General features: G+C 38.3%; 1 protein-coding gene across 1 annotated transcript in view; it reads right to left on the minus strand.

The window, feature by feature from the left end:
* Positions 1-11,510, minus strand: part of CSGALNACT2 (chondroitin sulfate N-acetylgalactosaminyltransferase 2) — a 71,501-nt gene extending 59,991 nt beyond the window's left edge. The window contains exons 1-3 of the mRNA XM_006876146.1: positions 10,580-11,510; positions 7,233-7,449; positions 5,243-5,344 (exon numbers count right to left, since the gene is read on the minus strand). Of these exons, the coding sequence (XP_006876208.1) occupies positions 5,243-5,344; positions 7,233-7,449; positions 10,580-11,240 (980 nt within the window). The 5' untranslated portion in view covers positions 11,241-11,510. The remainder of the gene's footprint in view (positions 1-5,242; positions 5,345-7,232; positions 7,450-10,579) is intronic.
* Positions 11,511-12,260: the final 750 nt, after the last annotated feature.

The following is a 12,260-nucleotide window of genomic DNA, read 5'->3' on the forward strand; positions in this document are numbered from 1 at the left end:
GATATACAGTAGAATGAATGTAAAACTAATGTTCTCCCGTGTAAACTATCACATAATTCACAATAAAACATTTAAGGAAAAAAAAATTATGAATAGACATTTCAGCAAAGAAGATACAAAAAAATTTTAATAAGCACATGAAAAAAAAAGTACTGGTGAAATCAGAAGTATCTAAAGGGAAAATCTGTCATCCTGTTGGTTAGTAAAGAACGCAAGTGCATGAACGATGCAGAAAAAGAACAGTCTTCTCTCTTGTCCTCTGGGTCTTTGTTCAAAGAGCCCCTAATCAGAGGATCTTCCTTGACTATGGTATGTGAAGCAGCCTGGGCCTCCTTTATTCTCTAAACCTGTACTCAGCATTACTTTCCTTTATACCAACAGACATGTTACATATTTGTTGAAATCCTCCCACCACCTGCACACACACACACAGAATGCAATCCATGACAGCAAAGATTATGTTTTGCTCATCAGTTTGGACACAGACTCCCTCATACAACAGGAGTTCAACAAATATTTGTTAAATCAATGAAGGCACAGCAGTTTGGAGAAAAGAGGTTTTGTCTACAGTAGTCAGATATTAGAAGTACAACTTGAGCAAATGCTTTTGTTAAAATGGTGAATTCATTTGTGAATATAAAGGTCATTCCAATTTTCTAATCATTCTAAAAGGCAAAGAGAAAATAGAAAGCATCTTAGAGAACAAAGAAATTGCAAAGTGTTTGGAAAGAGGGACCCTAAGATGGAAATCCTATGAAGACCAGACAATTTGGTCACACTGAAAGCACCTTTCACAAGAAGCTTAAGAATTTGATTAGTATCCTAAAGGCAAAACGGTGTTGCTGTTGGGACAATGGTTGTCACAGTGAGGCCTCCAAATCTGCAGCCCATTCAAGCTCATCTCAGATCCACTGAATCAGATGCTGGGGAGGGAAGGGAGAACCTCAAGGTATAGCTGAATTTAAAAAAAAACAACCCCAGTTTCACAATAGTTGTTGTTGTTATTAAGTGCCTTTGAGTCCGTTCCAACTCAAACAAGCCTGTATAGGGTTTCCGAAGAGAGGCTGGTGAGTTTGAACTGCCAACCTTCGGTTCAAAGGGAATATCCTGCACCTCCACTGGGTAAAGTGAGAACGCAGAGCTTCAAAGCGATTTGAACTGCTTCAGTCATAGTTGATGAAGTGAAGTTTGAACAGACCTAAATTTTAAATTATTTGGGTGATCCATCACATTTACAGGAACAGGAAAAATTATGGGTTTAAGCACTGGAATGAGACTGTGGAGAGGCCTAGTGAGTCATTTTACAAGCCTGATGTGTGGTACTAGATTCTTGCGGGGACTATGAGACAACACACATTAAACGCAACAGAGTAGGCACCATCTTTACGCTGGATACCATTATCTCCCATGGTGCCAGTCAAGAGATTTGGTTGCTATGTAACATCCATGCTGCCCGTATTTTCTAAGAGAGAGATGAACTTTCCAGCAATTTTCTTTAACCACATTTTTTCCTATTCAGGTTCTTGTGTCATTGTATCAGTCACGACTGAACCAAGGTGAACTGATTCAAACACTGGAGTAAAGGCTTAAATTTTACCTGGCATGTACACCAAGTACTCTGAGTACCCCTTCTTACAGGATAAAAATCTTTCTCCTTCATTTAGGAGACTGCTGATCACCTCTTCTAAACACACCCCACCTGCTATTATTCAGAGCACCAATTAGAGCTACTGATTCACAGAATATGCCTCGCTCTCAACCCATCCCAATCACAGTAATTTTCTAGTGGTAGGGGCTAGACTCTGACTAGGCAAGTCATAGTCACCCTACCAGGCCACAGTGATTGACCTAAGAGTGGGCAAAGAGTCCTTCTCTGGGATTTTCTTAACTGGAGGTGGAAGACAGCTCTTTCTTCTCTGATGGCACAACAGAATGAAAGACAGCCCAGACTTGTGCATCTTCACAATCGTTATACTTGAGGCCACTGTTGTTGTCACTGTTCCAACCAATCTCGTTAGAGGTCCCTCTTTTTCAATGACCCTCCACTTTACCAAGCATGATGTCCTTCTCCAGGGAATAGTCCCTCCTGATAATACCTGCAGAGCATGAGAGACAAAGTCTCACCATCCTGACTTCTAAGGAGCATTCTGGCTGTACTTTTCCCAAAACAGATTTGTTTGTTCTTCTGGCAGTACATGGTACTTTTAATATTCTGCTCCAACACCATAACTCAAATGTATCAATTCTATTATCTTCCACATTCATTGTTCAACTTTCACATGCTTATGTTATTTGTTATGTCCTGTGGAGTCCGTTCCGACTTATAGCGACCCTGTACAGGGTTTCCGAGGCTGTAAATCTTTACGAGAGCAGAAAGCCTCATCTTTCTACCGCAGAACAGCTGGTGGTTTCGAACTGCAGACCTTGAGGTTCGCAGCCTGATTTGTAACCACTATGCTACCAGAGACTACTGAAAATATGAGGGCTGGGGTCACATACTCCTTAGTCCTCAAACTGACATCTTTGCTCTTCAACACTTTAAAGAGGTCATGTACTACAGATTTGCCTAATGCAATATATCATTTGATTTTTTGACTGTTACTTTCCTAAGTGTTGATAGTGGATCCAAACAAAACAAAGTCTTTGACAACTTCAATCTTTTCTGTATTTATTATATTATGTATTGGCCCAGCTGTGAGGATTTTTGTTTTCTTTACATTGAGGTGCAACCCATACCATCAGTAAGTATTTTAAATCCTCTTCACTTTCCACAAGCAAGGTTGTACAATTTGCAAACTGCAGGTTGTTAATGAGTCTTCCTCCAATCCTGATGTCACTTTCTTCATATAATCCATCTGCTTGGGATTATTTGCTCTCATACAGATGGAGTAAGTATGGTGAAAGAACACAATCCCTGGTGTACACCTTTCCTATTTTAAACCATTCAGTGTCCTCTTGATCTTGTCAAACAACTGCCTCTTTGTCTATGTACAAGTTCCTCATGAGCACAATTAAGTGTTCTGGAACACCCATTTTTCATATTGTCATGTCACTATCCATAGATTGTCATGATCCACACGGTGGAAAGCCTTTGAAAAGTTAACAAAGCACAGGTAAACATCTGTCAGCCAAGATCCACCTGACATCAGCAATGATATCCCTTGTTCCATATCCTCATTTGAATACGGTTTGAATCTCTGGTAGTTCCCTCCCTGTCAATGCCTAGGATAGGTAGAACTCAAGAAATGTGAATTGGATAATGCAAGAACGGCTTCTGAAAACATGGCCTGTGAAGGAATGGACACAATAACTACACAGGAATCGAAACTATTGAAATACTTGGGAGTTTCATGGACAGGTACATAAGCTGAACAGGTAAGAGAGGGAGAGTAGGAGGAGCATACCCACAAATCTATAGGGATTTGAGAGAGGATAACACAACTATGAATGTGCCAGGACAAAATAATGAAAATGTAGACATTATCAAACATCTTAAGGCAATGAGTTGCCAGGTCTGAGGGCTCAGGACCATAATCTCAGGGGACACTAAGGTCAATGGGCATAAAATAGTCCACAAAGGCAATATTCTACATCATACTTTGTTGAGTAGCAACTGGAATCTTAAAAGTTCATCAGCAGCCATCTAAGGTGCAACTTGTGGGTTTTTCATTTGTGGAAGGAAGAAGAATGATGAAAATTTAAAGATGCTTGAAATCAACTAGTCCAGTGGACCAATGGAACATTTGAACACCAGTCACCACAACTGAGACCAGAACTAGCTGATGTCCAGCTACCACTACCAACTGCTCTGAAGAGGATAACGTTGTTGCTGTTGTTGTTAAGTGCTGTTGAGTCGGTTCCAACTCATAGAGACCCTGTCTAGGGTTTTCAAGAAGCGGCTGGTGGGTTTGAACTGTTGACCTTACAGCTCAAACTGACGTTGCAACCCAGCACATTATCCTGCAGTGTCAAACCAGGATCACATCAGAAGGTCCCAAATACAGTAGGAGAAAATGTGGAACAAAACAAATAATTAAAGATGATCAGGCTTAGTGGTCAGAGAGAGACGGAGGTACCTGAGACGTTGGTCCTCAACCACCCTTCAAATCTGAAACGGAATTCACTCTCATGGGCCAATTTACAACCAAGCAACAGACAGATAAATAGGGGGGCAACACAAGTAAGGTAGATCACCACAGAATGGCCAATTATTCAAGATCCAAAGGCAATATTTACCTAAGGACCAAGTTGAGAAAGGATGGGAGGGAGAGTGGAATGGAAATGAGATGAAACAAAGTATATGATTCGTTCATGTAAAACTGATGGGTCTTCTCTGTAAATCTTCACTCAATTCAAAATAAAAAGTTTCAAGAAAAAAGAAAGACTTGGAGTTAGAGTAATCTGAAAAGTTTATGCGCTACATTATAATAGTATGACATTTACACAGTACTGATATAAGGCAGAATGCTTACTACAAAAGATAGACTGCTTCAAGGAGGAAGTACTCTTTAGGTGTCAAATGCAAAAATGAGATCAAAGAGGATGAAAAGGCTGAATGTGAGCTAAATCATAGCTTTGGGCCCACAATTTAGAGATGGAAAAGACCATGAAACTACAGAATTATTAAACATTGGAATTATTAAATATTAAACTACAGAATTATTAAAAATTAAAAATTTGTAATTTGTTCATTCATTTAAACATCTGAGTACCTACTACATGTCAGGTACTATACAAATTGATTATTGAACTACTATCTTGTGACGTTTAGCTGCTAAAGGATGGAAACAGAACAGTACTACTGGGTACTACAGAGTCAAGTGTGGGGGGTTCTTAAAGATATGGGAGACCTTAAACAACACTTTCTTGAGGAAATGGAAAAATGAAAACTTGCAAGTAAGAGACAGATTTAGAATATGATACTAAATTTCCTACATTTAAAAAAAGGGAAAGAATTAATCCAAAAAAATAAACTATGGAGGAAAGCATGTAAAAAGGGAAAAGGGGGGCGGGGTTATACAGTGAGAGTGCCCAGATCATGCCGCCAGACTATCTGCAGAGTTAAAAAAGGAAGATGAGTTATTTAAGTGTGCATGTTAAATCAGGAATTTATGATCACCACACACACATGCTCAGTCAACTTTTAAATAGCAGCTATTCAAAATTATTAATTCACAAGGTACAGATATTCTCATTCATCTGTCATATGTCAAGGACTTTAATGTGGACATGGCTCACCAACCTTGTGACAGATTCTAGGATAGACTTGACTTTAGACAGGCCTTCTTTACCAAAATACACCACGGTGAGGTGAATCCTCTTGTCCTGATGAATACATACATCCCTAACAGAATTGAAGAATATAAAGTTCATTTAAGAAAATACACGAGGCACTACTTATTCAGAAAGCAAGCTATAACATGAAGCAGTAATAAGAAAACAACTAACACGTTGTTGTTGCTAAATGCTGTCAAGTCAGTTCCGACTCATAGTGACCCTGTCTAAGGGTTCCAAGGTGTGGCTGCTGGGTTTGAACCCCTGGCCTTTCATTCAGCAGTCCAATGCTTATCCTACAGTGCTAGACCATAGAAAACCATCACACAAAGCTTTGAGTAAATAAAAAAACAGCAATACTGCTGAGTTGTTAAAGGCATTACAACAAATACATATATATCATGAGTGTGATCTTGAAGTGTCATAACAGCACTCCAACAATATTGTCATGTTTCAAAACATTTTTTGGAACTTTGGCTTTGGTATTACCTTTAGAAGCAAATTATAAGCTATTCAAAGGAATAAATCCAGTCTGTTCTGAACCAAATAAATAAACACTCAGGTTTTCAACCAAGCGTTATTTTGTCCTGGTGGTGGCAGTATGCCGTGGAGTCAGTTCCAACTCATGGCAACCCTGTACAGGGTTTCTGAGGCTGTAAATCTTTATGGGAGCAGAAAGCCTCATCTTTCTCCCACGGAACGGCTGGTAGTTTCGAACTGCTGCCCTTGAGGTTAGCAGCCTGACTTGTATTTTGTCCTAACACTGTCTAATTCTGGAAAGTATACGTATCATCAAAGAACAAAGATCTGCCACGACAGAGATTACTTAGTATTAAGAATAACATAACCACTGAAGATAATTCCAAGAAAGGCAATCAAAAAAGGCTTTAGAAAACCGGGTCTCAACAAGCCATTACAAATAGGTAAACTCATTTGGAAGCATGACTTTTTACTATTTTGCTAAAAAACAGACTATCTTTTAAATCCAACAATTTCAATATAAGAATAAAGATTAAGATTACAAAGCATTAAAATTAACATATTGTATTTGAATACTTATTCTGAATATAAAAGATAACTTCAAAAGTATTTATAGAAAAATCAAGTTTTATCGCACCTGCCTTTACATAATGTAAAAATATTTAAAATATGGCAATTTCTAAATTAAAACAAAAAAGCAGTACTTTCTCATATAGTTATAGCAATAGTTACTAATTATTTAACATATCCCTGTTTTAAACTATCCAAATTTAGTGACTAAAAAAAGAAAAAAAAATCCTTGCTTTCCAAAGATGGAATAATTTTTCCATAATTGTGAATAAATATTTCTATTTCTAAAATTTATTTGAGTCCTGGTATGATGCAGTAGGATAAGCACTGGACTGCTAACCACAAGGCCAGCAGTTCAAACCCACAAGCCACTCCTTAGAAATCCCATACAGAGTTACTATGAGTTGAAAACAACTCGATGGCATTTAACAAACACCACCAACAAAAAATTATTTGAATTTTAAAACCCAACTTTTTCTATCGAGAATTTTATGGAGAGATAGTAATGGTCTAGCTACATATTGACTGGGATGGTGATTACATAAATGTATATGTATGCCAAAAGTCATGGGACCTACAGACTTAAAAGTATGTGAATTTTATTGTTTAAATTAAACTTCAATAAAGCTAATTAAAAAAAATTTTGTTTGTTCTAAAATGAATTCACACATAATTATAAAGGTCATCAAATTTAATTTTTAACAGTTGTCACCTTCAATTTACTTATTAGTTCAAAATGTCAGTAAAGCAATACATGTTTAAGATAAAATAGAGTATCAAAAATAAAATACAGATGTTCCTTTAATATAATTCTGTAATTCTAGGTACTCAGTAGGGATAAATTAAGTAAGTCTACATGAAATGTGATTTTTGGCAAGACTGTCAAATCATTAAGCCCTAAGAGTTACCTGAAGTTCTGCATAAACTGTGCAAATGCTTCTGTTCTTTCAGCAAGTGGCACGATGATGTTAATGACAGAGCTAGTAATGTCGATCACCTCACTCTTCACTTTCATGAGAGGTCCAAAAGGGCGGAAGAGGGTCACATGTCTGTGTGCCATCAGGTCTGCTTTCTTAAAAAAGAGCTCATACTGTGTGCCCTTATCCCTCTCGGTGCGACAGTAACCTGAAGACAAAAGTAGGAACAAAGGTGCCTCCCTGTTAAAATGAATAAATTCAATGGGAATATGGATTTTATTGAGCCAAAGTATTAAGCCATATCTGTAGGATTATTTAACTGTTCATAAAAATAGATATTATCACCAAAGTAGTCTGTACATTGTACAACTATTTCTTTAAAAGAAAAAAATATTTCACCGCTTTGCTCTATTATTATTTAATCCATAAAATAATGCTCCAAATAACAATTGTTCCTTTTCACATCTGATTTTTTTCATAATAAAACTATCATCACAGAAATTTAAAGAATTTACTTCTAGCAATATTAGATTCTATGCTCAGGAGTCAAAATGTTTACTACTTACTTCAACTAAAACAAATTGAGTGTCTTCATGTCAGATATAGATATAGTCCTGGTTTTGAAGATGAATCAGCCAAATGAAACAGACAAAAATAGTCACAATACACTGATACAGAGATATATAGAGGTAGTTCTATACAATAAGCACTAGACTGCAAAACACAAAGTCAGCGATTCGAACCCACCAGCCTCTCTGCAGGAAAAAGATGAAACTTCCTGCTCCTGTAAAAATTTAGAGTCTCAGAAACCATGGACAGGGTTGCTGTGAGTCGGAACCGACTGGACAGCACTTATTAACAACAATAGATAGAGATAGAGATAGAGATGTAATTAGTATGGTATGGCGCTGAAAGGCCGAGCATTGTACTGGTGACCACACAGCCAGTGGTTCAAATCTTCCAGACGCTGCTCGGAAACCCTACACATGGTCACTGTAAGTTGGAATCAACTTAATGGCACTTAGCAACAACAACATAATTAGTATACCTTTAACCTGGTGATCTGAGAAGACTCTCAGAGAAAAAGTACAGAGTCTACTGGACACTTCGATTTTAAAGTGTGGCCCTCAGGGAAAGAAAGTTAGACCTATAGATGCATGATTGGTGGTGGTAGTGTGCCGGGGAGTCGATTCTGACTCACAGTGACCCTGTATAGGGTTTCCAAGGCTGTAAATCTTCACGGGAGCAGAAAGCCTCATCTTTCTCCCACAGAATGACTGGTAGTTTCGAACCACTGACCTTTTGATTAGCAGCTTGGCTCATAACCACTATGCTACCTGAGCTGTTCAGATGCATGACTACTCCTACTTAATATTTGGAAGGAAATGTTGAAAACCCGTATCAGGATGCCCTCCTGAATCTTACAGTCTAGCAGGAACTGAATCAGTAAATGGACAACAAACACAACTACAGCATGAACAGGGGAAATAAAGAACAGCAGATTACAAGAGCACCCAGAAAGCACTGCTACCTGAGACTTGCAACGTTACAGATGACTTGTTAGAGGAAGTGGCATCTAGGCTGAAGTCTGAAAGATATGGCGGCTGTCAGTAATTACTGAAGAGCAGAGGGGCAGAATATAGGAAAATTAAAGGTGAAAATATGCAGAGACTCTAAGAAGAGTTATAAGCAGAAGCTGCAGACATAAATGTAGCAGCGTCTTTTCTTTTTAGGAGTCCTGGTGTGGCACTGTAGGATAAGCACTGGACCGCAAGGTCGGTTTGAACCACAAGATTGGCAGTTCAGACTCACCAGCTGCTCCCTGGAAACCCTATACAGGGTCACTATGAGTCAGAACTGACTTGACGGCACTTAACAACAATAACAACATGAGGAAAATTTTATACATATGAATTAGCTATCTTATTTCCTGGACAGCTTTCAATCTTGCCATGATCTATAGAGACAAAAAGCTGAGCCTGCAGAAAGCAGCAAAATTAGAAGAGTTTGAAAAGAAACCACCAGTCAATAATGACAGTATGTGAAAGCAGAAAAAAAAAAGGAAGACAGCTGAAATTCCAACAAAAACACAGTGCCCTTCCTGACGGCCTCCAAAGGCCCGAGTATATTATGGTACAGCAAATTATATTCAAGGAGACTAAACGTGGTATCTTTTATACAGAATCAGGCAAAGAGAACTTTTTAGAAAAAAAAAGTACAAAATGGTTAAGTCTGCAATTGAATATCTAGCAGGGGGTGATAAAATAGAAATGGGTTGTTGTTGTTACTGTTGTTATGTGCTAGTGAGTCAGTTCCTACTTAATAGCGACCCTGTACAGGGTTTCCGAGGCTGTAAATCTGTGCAGGGGCAGAAAGCCTCATTTTCCTCCTGAGGAACAGCTGGTGGGCTCACCTCATAATGACCCTATAGGACAAGGTAGAATTGCCTCATGGGGTTTCCAAGGCTGTACATCTTTATGGAAACATGGAGTAGCTTTTCAGTTAAAAAAGCTTTTTTAACTTTTTAATTAAAAGTCAAGTGCTTAATCACTGTGCCATCAAGGAAAAAAATCTAAGCAGAATGGCTCCGTTTGATAAATACTGCACTGCAAACCACAAGGTCAGCGGTTCGAGCCCACCAGCTGCTCCATCAGAAACAGATAAGGGTTTCTGCTCCTGCAAAGATTTAAAGCCTCAGAAACCCTACTGAGGGTCACTTTGAGTTGGAACAGACTCGACAGCCCTTAACAACAACATAATTCTAGATACATTATATTTCCCTGGTGTGGCACTGCAGGATAATGCACTGGACTGAGAAGTGGCTGGTGGGTTTGAACTGCTGACACTGCAGTTCAAACTGACCTTTCAGTCCAGTGCTTAGCCTATGATCTCACTGAAATGTTTTCCAAAGCAAAGTAAAAAGCAAAGTCATTGGCACAAGGTTAATCCCACTGACAGAGCTGAACTGCCCCATATGGTTTCTGAAAATCTTAATGGAAGCAGACTGCCACAACTTTCTGCCATGGAGAGTCTGGTGAATTCAAGAACACTTTGAATTTGTGATGGAATGAAGTAGGTAAAAGCATTAACATTTTAATATTGTGGATCTTGTTGTTGCTGTTAAGTGCTTTAGAGTCAGTTCCAACTCACAGCGATCCTACTGGCGACTTTGAGCTGCCAACCTTGCAGTTCAAATCGACCTTACTAAAGTCCAGTGATTATCCTCTTGTGCCATATCAGGACTCCAATATTGTGGACAAGCACTGATATATTACCATATACAACACTAGCATATTTTCCTAATAACATAAATTAAACCAGTACATTTTTCACATTACCTTCAATGAAGTCATTTTCATTAAATATCAGCTTCTCTCCAAGGGGACTATCCTCATCTTCCTGTTCATCATCTTCATCAGGATTATTAATGACCTCCAACCCAGCTTCAATAACTTCTACCAATTCATCGCGCTTATCTTTTCTAACTGGCTTTTCCTCAGGATGGCGAGTGAGACCCATTTCCAACTGGAATACTTTCATTAAGGTGAAACTTTCAAAGGGAATGACCCCATATTCACTTGGTATCTTGGCTCCTATGTTAACTTCAGCTTTGTCAATTTGGGAATGAAGAAACTCTAAAAGATCACTAGGTGCTTGCTCCTTGTTGCCTTGATAGCCTATGCCATTAACTCCTCCAATCTTTCTCTCTTGCAATGATCTCATCCTCTCACTCATTTCTTGTAATTCTTGTTTCAACTGGGCAATCTGGCGTTTCAGACTGGTTGCCCTGGTTTGATAATGTTCTTCTTGTTCCTGTAGGAGGGCTTGATAATACTCTTTACCATAATTCTCCCCAATGACACCTGGAAGAGATGCATTTCCATCAGTCTGGGGGGCACATTCCAGAAGGTACATAAATAATACCAAACTGCAGAGTAAAGCCAGGCCCAACAGCAGCCAGTGGGTCCGGGTTTGAAGAATCAATCCTCTTCTAGGCATTCTTATTCATGTGTACTTGCTTAATGAGGTAAGGTCTTTACTTGTTCATACCTTTAGCAGAAAGTTATCAAAAATGAAAAGCAAAATTCAAATTTCCATAAAAGGTACCAAAATAAAATGATTTCTCTCTTCAGAATTTCTTCTTCAGCAATCATGACTACTTGCAGAAATGAAACATTATACATACTTGCTGTATTGTTACCATGAAATCCAGAATAAAGCAATCTGATCTACAGAATCAGATAAAATCCACTTATATGGTGGTGACTTACCTGAAAGAAACAGATCACAATCAATTGGTATTTTGTTTCCTTAAGCACATCAGACTGTTGGCAAGTCCAGTAAACTGAGCTATGAGCACTAAGAGAGCATGGAGAGTGCCGCGAGAAGTGTGCACAGAACATCGAATACTCAGTACATAATATGAGGAAGTATTAAGAAAAATACTTCACAAAACACTGAAATAGTAAGTGAAGTACTTTGAACCAGCATGCTTACACATTCATAACCTTCTGAATCAAAGCGACACTAAAATTATGTTCATCATAGCTTGTGTTGACACAGATATTACTGTTCTGCAATTCCCTGGAAACTATACTCCTTATAACTCTTTATTAGCATACTATTTTGATTGACATGCCATTTCCCAACTGCATCATCTGACCTTTTGGGAACTGAGTTTCTATAAATTATGTGTTATATTATCATGGAGAGAGACGTTTTCTTCAAATCAAGCATTCTACGTCATTGATTTCTATGATTCACTCAAGTCCATTTAAGAGGCCTTAAAATTAAGTGGAGGGAAAAACAATTTCAAAAGGTCATAGACATCTGGGAAACACATTATTATTATTATTTTAATAGCGAAAGTCCTGCATTCGATTACTTGAGTATTACATCACATAATCCTTTCCACTGTACTGCACAATAACAGATTCTCTACAAGTCTGGGAGGGTTGCATGTCTATATAAAGAAAATACACAAATGTTTTAACATGCTACCTAGAGAGAAAAAAATGT

This window comes from Chrysochloris asiatica, unplaced genomic scaffold, assembly GCF_000296735.1.
Source record: "Chrysochloris asiatica unplaced genomic scaffold, ChrAsi1.0 scaffold00356, whole genome shotgun sequence".
Taxonomy (NCBI): Eukaryota; Metazoa; Chordata; class Mammalia; order Afrosoricida; family Chrysochloridae; genus Chrysochloris; species Chrysochloris asiatica.